This window comes from Mollisia scopiformis, assembly GCF_001500285.1.
Source record: "Mollisia scopiformis unplaced genomic scaffold LY89scaffold_14, whole genome shotgun sequence".
NCBI lineage: Eukaryota > Fungi > Ascomycota > Leotiomycetes > Helotiales > Mollisiaceae > Mollisia > Mollisia scopiformis.
In genome coordinates, this window is record NW_017263594.1 from 387,994 (window position 1) to 400,219 (window position 12,226).

General features: G+C 46.6%; 7 protein-coding genes and 1 non-coding gene across 8 annotated transcripts; 2 read left to right on the top strand and 6 right to left on the bottom strand.

Annotated features, from left to right (window-relative positions):
* Positions 1-94: 94 nt before the first annotated feature.
* Positions 95-1,578, bottom strand: LY89DRAFT_783003 (phytanoyl-CoA dioxygenase). The gene is made up of 2 exons (XM_018222640.1): positions 901-1,578; positions 95-856 (listed from the first exon to the last, which is right to left on the bottom strand). The coding sequence occupies exons 1-2, from the start codon at positions 1,184-1,186 to the stop codon at positions 198-200; spliced, it is 945 nt and encodes a 314-aa protein (XP_018070084.1). The 5' UTR covers positions 1,187-1,578; the 3' UTR covers positions 95-197.
* A 159-nt stretch (positions 1,579-1,737) lies between these two features.
* Positions 1,738-1,885, bottom strand: LY89DRAFT_t41. Its single transcript has one exon. It is a non-coding gene; the product is annotated as a tRNA-Val (tRNA).
* A 320-nt stretch (positions 1,886-2,205) lies between these two features.
* LY89DRAFT_618302 (uncharacterized protein) lies at positions 2,206-3,392 on the bottom strand. The gene is made up of 3 exons (XM_018210834.1): positions 3,054-3,392; positions 2,633-2,994; positions 2,206-2,585 (listed from the first exon to the last, which is right to left on the bottom strand). The coding sequence occupies exons 1-3, from the start codon at positions 3,100-3,102 to the stop codon at positions 2,400-2,402; spliced, it is 597 nt and encodes a 198-aa protein (XP_018070085.1). The 5' UTR covers positions 3,103-3,392; the 3' UTR covers positions 2,206-2,399.
* On the bottom strand, positions 3,340-5,030 carry LY89DRAFT_697808 (uncharacterized protein; the record flags this gene model as incomplete). The annotated part of the gene is made up of 2 exons (XM_018216931.1): positions 3,340-3,464; positions 3,731-5,030. 2 exons carry the CDS (start codon positions 5,028-5,030, stop codon positions 3,340-3,342), a joined length of 1,425 nt encoding a protein of 474 aa, XP_018070086.1.
* Positions 5,031-5,446: 416 nt separating this feature from the next.
* On the top strand, positions 5,447-6,910 carry LY89DRAFT_685677 (N-terminal nucleophile aminohydrolase). The gene is made up of 5 exons (XM_018215129.1): positions 5,447-5,588; positions 5,654-5,716; positions 5,856-5,950; positions 6,005-6,217; positions 6,279-6,910. The coding sequence occupies exons 3-5, from the start codon at positions 5,891-5,893 to the stop codon at positions 6,663-6,665; spliced, it is 660 nt and encodes a 219-aa protein (XP_018070087.1). The 5' UTR covers positions 5,447-5,588; positions 5,654-5,716; positions 5,856-5,890; the 3' UTR covers positions 6,666-6,910.
* A 489-nt stretch (positions 6,911-7,399) lies between these two features.
* On the top strand, positions 7,400-8,883 carry LY89DRAFT_685678 (uncharacterized protein). Its single transcript, XM_018215130.1, has 3 exons — positions 7,400-7,846; positions 7,931-8,168; positions 8,329-8,883. Exons 1-3 carry the CDS (start codon positions 7,834-7,836, stop codon positions 8,621-8,623), a joined length of 546 nt encoding a protein of 181 aa, XP_018070088.1. The 5' UTR covers positions 7,400-7,833; the 3' UTR covers positions 8,624-8,883.
* Positions 8,644-9,845, bottom strand: LY89DRAFT_685679 (uncharacterized protein). The gene is made up of 4 exons (XM_018215131.1): positions 9,536-9,845; positions 9,432-9,486; positions 9,014-9,106; positions 8,644-8,961 (listed from the first exon to the last, which is right to left on the bottom strand). The coding sequence occupies exons 1-4, from the start codon at positions 9,779-9,781 to the stop codon at positions 8,894-8,896; spliced, it is 462 nt and encodes a 153-aa protein (XP_018070089.1). The 5' UTR covers positions 9,782-9,845; the 3' UTR covers positions 8,644-8,893.
* A 120-nt stretch (positions 9,846-9,965) lies between these two features.
* Positions 9,966-11,809, bottom strand: LY89DRAFT_783009 (uncharacterized protein). The gene is made up of 5 exons (XM_018222641.1): positions 11,445-11,809; positions 11,285-11,395; positions 11,095-11,238; positions 10,696-11,029; positions 9,966-10,641 (listed from the first exon to the last, which is right to left on the bottom strand). Exons 1-5 carry the CDS (start codon positions 11,783-11,785, stop codon positions 10,435-10,437), a joined length of 1,137 nt encoding a protein of 378 aa, XP_018070090.1. The 5' UTR covers positions 11,786-11,809; the 3' UTR covers positions 9,966-10,434.
* Between the last annotated feature and the right edge of the window lie 417 nt (positions 11,810-12,226).

Below are 12,226 nucleotides of genomic sequence, written 5' to 3' on the forward strand. Positions count from 1 at the left end.
TCTTCTGCGTTTCGCGGGTAGTTAATGAGGCCTGGAGATATGAAAAGTTTGTAAGAGTCATCACAAAGATCACTCTGCGCATAGCTCGAGAGTCAAGAGCTTGGAGCGTGGGCTAGCTACAGCTCATAGTCTTCTCAATACAATAATCAATGCAAAATACAGTGCTGTAACTCATCGTGAACTGTCTATGTCTACATTTATAACTTGGTGAAGCCTCCTTCTGGTGGCTGTAACCAATTTCTTTCATCGTAAACAGCCCCATCGCCTTCAATGCAATGGAATGTGTATATAATCCTTCCCTTCTGACTTGTATTCTTCTCACTCTTATGCAGCAAATTCCCATGTATCAATACCAAACTGCCCGCCTTTACTTCTCCAAGCACATATTCTCCCTCCTTCTCTCCCTCGACCTTCCCAAATTCCTTGCCCAGAGGAAATCTCCTTCCCTCATTCTCTATAAATTCCGTGCCCCCTCCACCAGCTTTTCTGACAAATCTCTTCTCCACTTCACTCATCTTGTGGCTCCCGGGTAAGAAACTCAGACATCCGTTCTCAACTGTCGCATCCTCAAGCGCGTACCAGAAACCTACTGCACTTGGCGGATCGGTGTATAAAAATGTCGAGTCTTGATGTGGAGGTACAGCTCCGCCTATCTCTGGTTGTTTGCAGATAATCATGCTTTGAAGACATTGCGGGGTGCGGAAACCGAGGGAGTGAGCAATGGCGGATGGGGAGTGGGTTGATTGTGGGGACAGGAGGGCAGCGAATGGCGGAGAGAGCGCGTGAAGGTAGTGGCCTATTTTGTTTATTGCAAGGGCTTTGGGTTTCGTGAGGTTTCCGGAGGCATCGAATGCGTCTATTTGTGTTAGTGAAGTTTGGAGGTGAGGCGAGGTGAGGTACCTTCTTCGAAGAAGAATCGGATCTTGTTCCCGGATGTTAGGAAGTAGTCATCACCGACATGTTCACTGCTTTCTCCAGTGGAGAATTTGGTCATTGGATGATCGTCGAGAGAGAAGTTATCTAGCAAGGAGTGGGTTTCTTTCAGGAGGGCGGATACGGTTTCTGGTGAGAGGGCGTCGGGAAGAATAAGGTAGCCATCCCGATTGAAGGTTGTAAGTTGTTCTTTTGTGAGGCCTTGCTCTGACTTTGCCAGGCTTGGCTCTGGAGATGTGCGTGATGGGGCCATTTCTAAGATATTCAGGAAGTAGAGAAGAATGAAGTGGAGGGGCGTTGGAGTTTAAAGGCTTATCGGATGACCCCGCCTGCTCGATAAGGATGGGCTGCTTTTTCAATAGACAGGGAACGCAATTTAGTCCTGAACTTCCAAATGGCGACTTCCCCCAGCTTTTATATTGACCATAATGGAGTTCAAAGTAGTTGAAACTTCACTTTCATAGAGGAGTCGAACACTGTGTCTGATGAGAAGTTCTATGTTATCCTTTGAAGTATTCCAAAGTGGAATATTACTCGGGCTTAGTTGGTAAATATCCTAGAATCTTATGGCTAACAAGCACTCTGAAAAGATACTTATCAAAGATATATCTTAACAATATCACAGAATTAGCTTGAGCATAGAACATATTCCATTAATGTTCAAGTAAGCCAATGATGGTCCAAATGAAAATCCTAGATCGCTTAGCCAAAAAGGAAGTTCGCGCTTGCGCCTCGCCAACCTTCACTTTGCGCAACCACTTGCAACTCAAATAAATTACCAAAAATTTTAAATTACAAAAACGTTGCTCACTGTGCGGTTCGAACGCACGCATCTTTCGATAATGGTGGTGGAAATAAATCCTTAAAACCATCTGTGAATCTGTTAGCTTTGTCGATACATACAAGCTCGGAGTGATGTACTAACCGCCTTAGACCACTCGGCCAAATGAGCTTTCTCTGTATTTGTAAGCCAAGATTTACTTATTCAAATATCTCAAAGCTTTAGCTTTGACCGGCTCGTGGACGGATTCAAGTTCGCTTAGTATCCTATCACTACGGAGCACTTCGAATCCGGGCGCTAAAAATAGTTAATAACTTTAGCTAGTATCTTGAAAAGCTCTCTACAAGTCCTCTGGACAATAATCAAAGCTCTTGCTATGCCTTCACTATAATGGTGCTATACCGAACCTTGACGCATTCCGAAGTCGTCACCATTGTCCCGGCCAATCACAAAGCTAGATCAAGAAACCGGAGCTAGCCTCCGCTTTATATGTTTCCAAAATCATTATATTGCGCTGTTTCTATGTGCGTATATGGTATGTGTGAAACAATAAGTACTCATAATGGTCATACAGCCTTCCCAATGCCTTATCATCAATGCAACAACGAGTCCCAAACATCAAGCATTAATCATGTCTAGCAAAAGTAAAAACTACCATGACGCCTTCCATGTAAATCTCACCTCTTTAATTCCCGTAGTATCTTTCACTGGGTATAAGTTCATAGCCATCTTCCGCTGGGAACACAAATGCCGAAAGTGAGATCAGAGCAGCAGATATAATTGCAATGCTCCAGGATACTGTGCAAAGAATCCAAGACTTGTCTAGCTTCCAGCCGACAAAGAATCGGTCATCGTTGTCGAACAAGTAGGCCTATACCAGATCAGCAACAGTAATAGTCCTCGAACAATTATACATACCACAATAGCCATACTAGCACATTGCAAAGCTCCCACAAGGACCAACAAGAAAGTCAAGACTTTCCATCCATTCTCCCTCTTCTGCTTCCCACCAGCAAGAACCACCACATATGCCACCAACGTAGCCAATTCCAACACTGCAGCGAACGACATCATAAATCCCACCGATCGCCACATTGAACAAAAGTACCTGTCGGTACCATGACAATCTTCATATTGTGGGAAATGTTGACACTGATTGTTCGTACTCGAGCAACTTCTATGCAGTCCGACCGTCTTCGTAAAATGCCCGCCATCCTGAGTTTCGACGGACCAAGTGATCCAATCAGGGACGAAAATTGAGGCAAATGTCATCGCAGTCGCTGGGGGCGGACATTGTCAGTTTCTCAGTGATCGTGAGGTGGCGGGACATTGAGCTTACCTGCCATGAATGCGACCAGCGCCGTGGAATATACAATTACTCTCGTCATTGTGTCTGTATTTCCTCCCCTTCGTTGTTCCCTAGAATTCCTTCAACGTGAAAATCTGCGAAAAAGAAGATGGCAGGCCTGAGGGTTATGGTGAGGGGTCGAGGTTGGTGATATTGGCTGCCTAATAAAGCTAATTCGCGCAGATCACAGCGTACGCGCAAGTTGCGGTCTAGAAAAACCCTGGTCGGTACAAGATATGATAATGACAGGTTTTTGGTTGTGTGGGGAAATGTTCATTCAAGCATGGCCAAGCATGGGATTGTGAGATGTGCAGATGGTGGTCTTGTTTGGTTGGCTGCTGTGGCTAGTAATTTGATGTCCTGACGTAGGCGGTATTGAAAATGTCGGTCGCCGGGCTAGAGCTGCATGTGCATATTCGTTCACGAGACACACTTTTGATAAGCATATCGGATCTTGCATGTGGTGTTTCTATTGGTCTTGGAATGCGTTCAAATCTTTTGTTGCATTTTGAGGCTCAGAATGAGCTCTATGGGTATCGCATCCTCGAATCTAAAGTCTTGCCTGAATCAATTCCACCAGAGAGAAAGTCATATCGTCGTAAATTACAATCTGATATTGTTGCATCCCTCAACTTCTCAATCACTCTCACTCGAATCACTCGACTCACTTGACTCCTCAGAACCGTCCTCCTCGCTTCCATCCTCAGAATCGCCCTCGCTGTCTCCTTCCCCTGATTCAGACTCGGAAGAGCTGCTAGAGGAACTTGATGAAGTATCTGCCGCACCCTCGGCCCCTTCAACCTCATCATCTTCACTCTCATCATCAGATTCGCTCTCTGAAGAACTGCTGTCGACGTCTGTAATAGTCCTCTGCTTCCGCTTTCGGGCAACTTTCAGTACACTGCCGTCGTCCAACCGAAGTCTCTTTGATTTGTCCTCATGACTGACGAGCACAGCACCATTCTCATCTTTTCCAGGTGAAGAAGCCAATTCCGCCAAGATTCTCTCTGCCCGCATTCGCTTTGCAACTCTTCCTGCCATCGCCTTGTCGGAAAGCCCCAACTCAACCCCCTCCTCGTAACCCATGCTAGCAGGAGTTTGGGCTGCAGTCATGGTAGCGACATACTCCTTCATTGCAACATCGTAGTCTCTCTGTCTCTTCTCGGTGTCTGCCATTGTCGATGGAAAGCCTGCAATGCCGTCCTCTTGATCCTTGACCTTAATTCCAAGTGCTGTATCACGTAGCCTTGTCCTAACTCCTCCTTGAAGACCTCTCACGTATTCGAATAAGTATAATGCGTGGTCTGACGGGACGACGTCAGCGTCGAAGGCGTGTCGTAGAAGGTGGTTTTGGTGGTTCTTGTTGAATTTCCAAGTGCTTCTGGATTCGCAGTATTCCTTCAGGTACTGAAGAAAAGGCCGCGAAAAGTGGGCAGCAGGCTTTGTAATTTTGGCAGGCTTCTTTGGCTGTTTCGACTTTTCTGCCTTCTCTGCCTTGGGCTTCTTGACTCTTTTCACTCGTCGTTCTTTCTCGTCGAGGTTGGGATCGACGTCCTCCTCGACGCGAGGGGTATCCGGTGTCTTGAAGGCAGGACTGGAGTTCTTGAATTGGAATGAAGGATCAGCCGATTTCTGTTCCGCGACCCAGCTATTGAATAATTGCTTTATGCTATCTCCGTCTTCAGCTTTCGTCTCTGGCGTAAACGTAACAGACTTTTTCCTCGTAAGCTGTGGAGTGACTGGAGCGACTTCAGAACCGACTTGTACTGAGAGATCTGCACTTCTCTTTGATTTCTTTATGGGAGCGTTGTCTGTGGTAGTAGCTAGTCTTTTGCGTTTTGACGTGTCAGGCTCTATGATAGCATCGCCAGCAGGCTGTTCAGGTTCTTGGGCAGATTTCAGTTTGAGTCCCAATCTTTTCCAAGCCGGGACGTGGGCGGAGGCGTTAGGACCAGTGGCAGACGGCATGATTGCGACCTGTTCAAAAACACCGTTGATTGAGGAAGATTATGGTCCGAAGCCACGCTGCAGGGTGTCCCCAAGATAATATGAAAATTATCATTCTCTCTATCTGTTATCGTAACACGCTAAAATAGCGCAGTTCTATACAATACCTGAAAAAAGTGGCCGATATTTTGTCCTAAATCCTAAATGTACAGCCAAACACTTTTTGATAGTTTTGAAATGGTGATCCGAAAATTCTAAGATACCCAAATTAGAATAGTATCATTCTCAAGGCGTGTATATAGAATACGTATACAATTATTTTAGTGAAAGTCAAGAAATTTAATTGCATGATAGACATTTGATGTTCCCACCGGGCGAGGCACGGTCATACTTTTTCCCGCCCCGAAGAAGCAGGCACGGCTAGACGCGTACCTAGAGCTGTTGCCAGAAGCTTTCCACAACTTAACTTCCATCCACAAACACCTCTCACGAATAATCCAACTACTATCTGAGTGTAGTACTTGGATCCTTGAGCTACTTAAGAACCGCAAACTTCATCAGCGACTTTCAAGATGTCAGGTACGTTCACTGCCTCGAGAGCTCCAATTGTTTCATTGAGCACAGCTAATCATACACATGTACAGGCAGCGCAGGTTACGACAGACATATTACGATCTTCTCAGATCAGGGAAGATTATACCAAGTTGGTACGCATACATTCCACTTTCGATGGCAGGAGTCGTATTGTCTTCAGCTTCATAAGCCCCTTCGAGACCCTCACAGCGTCGCATTGCCAAAGTCAATACCTTGCTCGAGAATCCCAGCTGATGAATTATGGACGGACAGAATATGCCTTCAAAGCTATCACAGCTGCGAATATCATGTCGATTGGTGTCAGAGGAAAGGATTGTGCTGTCGTTCTGTCGCAGAAGAAAGTCCCCGTACGAATATATGTTCCAATCCACGACCAATACAGTGCTAACGATGAGCCACAGGATAAGCTCATTGACCCTTCATCGGTTTCTCACATCTTCCAACTCTCACCCTCAGTCGGCTGTGTCATGACCGGATCCATCGCTGATGCTAGAGCATCTGTCCAAAGAGCTATTGGTGAAGCCGCAGAGTTCAGATACAAGTACGGATACGAGATGCCATGCGATGCTCTGGCCAAACGAATTGCCAATATCAGTCAGGTTTACACTCAGCGGGTAAGCTTACTCAATCGGTCCGCTCAGCACTCTATCTACTTTTGTACTTACAGATATTCAGGCATACATGCGCCCATATGGTGTTGCTACTACCTTGATTTCATTGGATTCCGAGTACGGTCCTCAACTTTACAAGTGCGACCCAGCGGGCTACTACACTGGCTACAAGGGTACGGCGTCAGGACCTAAGCAGCAGGAGGCGTTCAATCATCTGGAGAAGAAGCTCAAGAACAAGGATTGTGCAGAGGGCAGCTGGGAAGATGTGGTCGAGCTTGCAATTACGACTCTGAGCACGGTTCTCAGTGTGGACTTCAAAAAGGGCGAATTAGAGATTGGCATTGTGGGTGGGCCACGCAAGGACGGGAAGGAGGGTACCGATCCGGGATTTAGGGCTCTGACAGAAGAGGAGATCGATGAGAGACTCCAAGCGATCGCGGAGAAGGACTGAATCGTTCGTCATTGAAGTGGTGATTTATGATATCCAGAAGAGTGGATTAGCGTTCGGCGTTCCCGACAAGACGACTGGTTACCGAAAAGGTTCTTTGCAGCATCTACTTGCGAGCGGTGTATTAGAACAGAGAGGGGTTGGCGTGAAGCCACATCTTCTTAATCTTGTGTCATTAGCCTCAATAGCATTTGGGAAAACAAAACGTTGCAGCGGCGGCAGTTGATTGGCGGTATTCTTGGGCACACACAGCCTGTGTGTGGCTTGACTGAAGTGAACCTGCAGTGATCGATCTGACCCAATGCAGGAGTACAGCCTTACGCAGGAGATCAAACAGAATATCGAGCCAGGGAGCAAGTATTGACGACGCTAGGAACGACAGTGGATTGGCGACGTGCTGGAGCACTGGACAGCTTCGAGGGTTACCTCAAGCCACGAGAGTCCCAGGAGGTGAGGAAATATTCCCTGCATGGCGCAGTCGTTCGCACCTTACCACGTTGAACCGACCAGCATCTTCAGCTTCGCGAAGCGAGGAGTTCGTCGCCCATTTGCAGCGCTCCTGACTCTTTTCACTGGCTGCGAGAAAGAGCCAGCCCGCTGCGGCCACCGAAGGTTTTGGGGTTAGTCGGCGCATTGTGGGCGATTTTAGTGGACTCGTGCGTTTGTGGCGTCCTTGACATCGCTGAAGCGAAACTGTAGTGCAAGCTTCACAACATTCGTGGCCCCCCTGTCAGATGAGAAGAGGCTCTCATTACCTCTAACTTGGCTCTTCCACCTCCGTCATGCAAGTCGTTCACATTTTCACAGCTTGGTAGGGTTCCTTTAGCTTTGAGCTCAGAAGATGCTGTATCATAAATAGTCTGTATCGTGTGGGGCACGTCCAGTGACAGCGGCTCCAATGGCCATCTCGACGATTCTGATGGCTGAGATCGTTTTGATAGCCAGCCACAGAGGGTCCGAATGGAGATGGTTGTTGGCCAAGGTGCTCGACTTGTTCTCCTTGAGAGCATCATATAACCTTTCTGTTAACTTCCTTTCCCGAGACATTTCAACGGCTCACCACACTATCTTCCCGTTCTTCACTCGTTTCTTTCCATACAGCGATCCGATAAATCTCCTTCCCACATCCAGTCTTTTTCTCCAGTAATAGCCACTCACACACTCATTCACAATGGCAGACGGTTGTGCGTTAGGCTATTTCTTTCTTCCTCGTATTTCCTATCCACCTTTCCTTTTCAGTTGCACGAACTTGGCTAATAGAGCTTCAGTAAATGACCAGCGGACTGCTCGGGTAGCAGATCTGCTCTCAGACTTTCGCAATCTTCAATTATATATTGCTGCAGTTGCAGTGGACCCTGAAGATCAAGATGATTACTACACGGAAGGATGGGCTGCTTTACGCCAATGTTCCATTGATGGACAGCACATCTTGAACTGTGCAGCAGAAACTCGAGTGCCCAGAGTACGGGGCGGCCCAGAAGAGCAGATGAAGGCGGAGCTTCAACAGTACGTATGCGCCCTGCACAGTGTATAGCATTTGACACCCTTTGGTATACTGCATCCTTTCGAAGCATCTTATGAGCCTCGAAATCTTGGGATACAAAGCTAGATGAAATGGCCGTGTTTACACTACAACTTTACTGTACATGATGCTAATCAACATCAGGGTCATGCTAGATGCATACTCGCGTCGTCATGAAGCCCAAAAGATATATCTCCGCCAGGAAGCTGCTCAAAGGTGGATCGGATGGCGAGACCAAGTGCTTCAGGGGCAAAGACCTCATGCAGGACATACAGCGCAACTTGCCGCTTGTGATGCCCAATTACGAGTTGAGCTTGCAGCTATCACAGATGATTCGATTTACTCAGACATGAGATCTTCAGATTATCAAATGGGGCGCTGGACGCTTGAAGATCCCAGCTTAAGGCATGTCCAAAGATGGCTCCGAGCTAGACGTTGAATGTGGGGAAGGAAGAGATGAGATATGAGCATGAGAGACGGATTGGTAATTGCATTTGCACGGAGCAAAAGGATATTGCATTATTTGCAAGAGCGGGCATTGGGACGGCGCTTCACTTCACGTTGTTGGTACCGGATACTGCAATTAGAAGCATTGCCAGGCGCATTGCAAGATTCAACATAATTTTATTTCTGGGGTTTCACTAAGTACACGAAAAGTTGATATCTCCAAAATAGTCTAGTCATTAATTCAATCTCCCTATTCAACAATTTACTTGTTCTTGCTTTGAACGCAGAGTGCAATTCCTCCCAATGAAAGAGCCATCCCGATCCAAGTATCTTTGCCACAGTCAGCCGCAAGTCTTGTCTTCTCAAAAGAAATTATTCTTACCCCTGGAGATAACTTTTCTATCAACCCACCAGTCTCCAAGCACAGTAAACAAGAAAGCCAACGAATTCGTTATCGGTACGGTTAAACTTAGCTCTAAATCAATTGATCAGCAAATCGATATCCGCCAATACGCATGTTTTCCCCGAGCGTTCCCCTTTCTCAGCCCTAGACATCAGCTCAAGGCAAGTCCCCACTTCCGCCGCCGCCCCCACCAAATCGCCTTCATGCAGTACTCCCGCCCCTTGTATGGCAGTCTATCACAATTCTGATACCAGATGTCTCATTGGCCATGGAGCACTAAGACATACAAATATCCGGGGGAGTACTGTACGCCATTCATTCCATCTCTTCATGAAACCTCAAGAAAAAAAAGTATGCAAATCGACGGAAGCCGACGGAGTATTGAAATTTGCCTCACCAGCTTTTCCAATCAATAAGAAGAACCACACGCTTCCGGTCAAATTAATGACAAGCTACCCTCCTGATTAGGATCTGACAGAAAACTCGATCTCGATCACTTACTGGGATCGCATATCTCGGGTTCCTCAACAGATCCACGACGCCGAAAAAAGCTCCGTAGACTTTGGATTTCAACCAGCTCTTCTTTACGGATGGCGAATCGAGGATCGGATGAGGCGGTGGGGAGTGAGTACGCGCGGCGGCTCGAATGAAAGGTGTTGTGAAACCCCAGGCTATTCCGATGAGGAGGAAGCCGAGGATGTAACGGATGGCAGAAGGTTGTGGCTCTGGTGCTGAGGGTGTATCCATGGTGAAAAGAGTATCCAATGATCTAATCTGATGGGATGTACTGTGATCGAGAAGAGAGTGAGAGTGAGATGTGTAAGGGTTTCTTTGTGACGGGCCGGGCGTTTCGGGCCGGCGATTTGTGTCACGTGTAAATATAGTCTAAACCCTCGAGCTATTTTCTCCTCCCCTTCTAGCTTCATCACCTCAAATATTCCAGATCCCCAGCATGAATAGTTTACCTGCGATATGTGATGAAGTGCCACACAAAGGGCAAATCGAAATCGCGGTCGACGATAAGTCTGTTATGTTTCGCCGACTTTCATGATGCCCCTGAAAATTGATCTGCATCATCTTGTACAGAACACAACTTTTGTATTTTGATCGCCTCTCGTTTGCCTTTTTGAGCTTCGCATTCCTCCCTCCTCTGTTGAAATACCTCGGGAGTTTGCTCGGAGTTATCCGAGCACGAGCTGATGTTTGATTTGATTTTGATATCAGATCTGATTTGGTTGCATCTGCATCTACGATTGGTAGACTGCTGAGTGCGGTGCTCAACTGATCCATGTTCTTCAGCTCATTACATCTATGGTCATTACATTATTAAGTGTGTCTATGCAACTATGTTCAACCTCGATTCCACGTCCTCCGATTCGATTTTGCCTTATTTCACCAATTTACAAGCCATGCTTGCTGAGATAGCTCAGTATCACATCATAGGCGCCAGTTGCATTATAGCTGAAGTTGATGTTGTGTCCAGTAGATGGATGAACGATAGCTTGGAAGTCTGTGGCATTGGGAAAGTTGACTTCCTTGGCTGGATGCTCGAGAATGCCAACGCAATTGCCCCCACAAACAGCGAAATCGAATTCTCCACTTATGATCTGCAAAAAGTCAACCCTATCAGCTATTGATCCCTCAGGGATGTTCGGGCTTACCATGACTGGTTTTGTGAATGTTGTGGCATTGAGTCGGATCGCTCCGGACGTAAGGAGTTCGATGGATGCCACAGGTTGCGTGATAGACTCCGTATACCAGAGGACCTCTTTAGAGAAGCTATCACCGTGGAAGAATGTGGCAGCGTTGGCAGCTGCATCAACTGATGTCACGTAGTGATTGTCTCTATCTGACCATTTTCCAGGAAATTGTTCGCTAGCGATGCGAAGTGCAAACGCCTCGAGGAATGGTGAAGCGTTTTGGTCGTATGCTAGTCCTGTAAGAATAGCACCGTCTGAGATCTCAGGTGTAGTTGCAATCAATCCGTTGGAAAGGCTACGGTTGTAGTTAGTATGCTACTTTTGCATATTTGCTAGTGGGAAGGACGGAGAGCATCATACAGTGAACCAAAGCTGTGACCGACATGCACAATCTTCGATGGTGTTCCGAAGTTACCAGTGTACTTTCCGTCTCGCAGGAATCCAGTAAGTTGCTGTAAAATTCCAAGTTGAGTTGTTGCTTGCGATTCATTATACCCAGACACTCTGCCATGGTCAGTTATCACGCCTTGTGCTTCTAAGATGTACCAACTTAGATGACAGCCCTGTGCCTAATCTATCGTAAAAGAAGACCGAATATCCTCTTGAGATTGCGAAGTCTACAAAGCTGTAGTTTGTCGGATCCATTCCCGAATCCCAGTACCTGAACAGTATCAGCAAGTGTTCATGCTTGGGATTTGTAATTGTTATACCTGCGATCGTATGCAAGGCCATGCGTCGCTACGAGGATGGTCCTCTCTTGAGATGTATTTGTATTCGTACCGGGACTGCAGAATGTGGCGCCGATGTTATAAGCAGCGGTAGCGCTCTCCACACCCGAAAATGGTGATTTTGTAGCATTGGCATCTCTTCGAGCCAAATTGTTGATGAAATCAACGACATCATAACTGTCCTGGAAGTGAGGATAACTGGCAACGAGAACTTGGGAGGTGATGTTGACAGGAATCATGTAGTCTTGGCATATTCGAGAGTTCTGAGCTGAAGCGAAAACCGAAAAGAGCAGACTGCTCAGCTGGAGGTGTGAAGATTTCATGTTGAACTTGCGATTAGATTAATGTTGGAAGTAATGTACAGAAAGCTTACCAGTGTCGAGTCTCAGCAAACTTCACATGAGGTACCACCTTCTTATACCAATTTGGAATTATGAGGCCCAGCAATGACGCATCAAAAATTTTCAGCTATTTCTACATGCTTCTCGCGATTGGGACCCAAACTTCCCGCACAAGGTCAATAAATGAGGCTTTGACATTAAGCTCATTAGAATAGGCTTAGGCGAACGCCTCAACTGGTCAGGATGTTCGGACGGTGAAAAAGAAAGAGGTTCCAGCTGTCTTATTCTACTACGTAAACCATTGTCCCGATTACTTTTCATTTGTCGGTCGATCATCTGGTGCCATAAAGCGTCAAAGATGTGGCTTCGGTACCAAGGCAAAGCAGACTGAAGTCCTCTTCGAGAGAAGATCCGAAATATTAC

Excerpts from the sequence above, each read along its gene's own strand:
- LY89DRAFT_783003 (XM_018222640.1), bottom strand. The coding sequence starts at position 1,186 with ATGGCCCCATCACGCACATCTCCAGAGCCAAGCCTGGCAAAGTCAGAG. Across the intron at positions 857-900 it reads CCGATTCTTCTTCGAAGAAG|ACGCATTCGATGCCTCCGGA; the intron begins GTACCTCACCTC and ends TAACACAAATAG.
- LY89DRAFT_618302 (XM_018210834.1), bottom strand. The coding sequence starts at position 3,102 with ATGACGAGAGTAATTGTATATTCCACGGCGCTGGTCGCATTCATGGCA. Across the intron at positions 2,995-3,053 it reads GCTGGTCGCATTCATGGCAG|CGACTGCGATGACATTTGCC; the intron begins GTAAGCTCAATG and ends GTCCGCCCCCAG. Across the intron at positions 2,586-2,632 it reads GTGCTAGTATGGCTATTGTG|GCCTACTTGTTCGACAACGA; the intron begins GTATGTATAATT and ends GATCTGGTATAG.
- LY89DRAFT_685677 (XM_018215129.1), top strand. The coding sequence starts at position 5,891 with ATGTCGATTGGTGTCAGAGGAAAGGATTGTGCTGTCGTTCTGTCGCAG. Across the intron at positions 5,951-6,004 it reads TGTCGCAGAAGAAAGTCCCC|GATAAGCTCATTGACCCTTC; the intron begins GTACGAATATAT and ends GATGAGCCACAG. Across the intron at positions 6,218-6,278 it reads GTCAGGTTTACACTCAGCGG|GCATACATGCGCCCATATGG; the intron begins GTAAGCTTACTC and ends ACAGATATTCAG.
- LY89DRAFT_685678 (XM_018215130.1), top strand. Across the intron at positions 8,169-8,328 it reads ATGAAGGCGGAGCTTCAACA|GGTCATGCTAGATGCATACT; the intron begins GTACGTATGCGC and ends AATCAACATCAG.
- LY89DRAFT_685679 (XM_018215131.1), bottom strand. The coding sequence starts at position 9,781 with ATGGATACACCCTCAGCACCAGAGCCACAACCTTCTGCCATCCGTTAC. Across the intron at positions 9,487-9,535 it reads ACCCGAGATATGCGATCCCA|CTTGTCATTAATTTGACCGG; the intron begins GTAAGTGATCGA and ends TCAGGAGGGTAG. Across the intron at positions 9,107-9,431 it reads CTTATTGATTGGAAAAGCTG|AGCTAAGTTTAACCGTACCG; the intron begins GTGAGGCAAATT and ends CAATTGATTTAG.
- LY89DRAFT_783009 (XM_018222641.1), bottom strand. The coding sequence starts at position 11,785 with ATGAAATCTTCACACCTCCAGCTGAGCAGTCTGCTCTTTTCGGTTTTC. Across the intron at positions 11,396-11,444 it reads GGCCTTGCATACGATCGCAG|GTACTGGGATTCGGGAATGG; the intron begins GTATAACAATTA and ends GATACTGTTCAG. Across the intron at positions 11,239-11,284 it reads GGCACAGGGCTGTCATCTAA|AGTGTCTGGGTATAATGAAT; the intron begins GTTGGTACATCT and ends TGACCATGGCAG.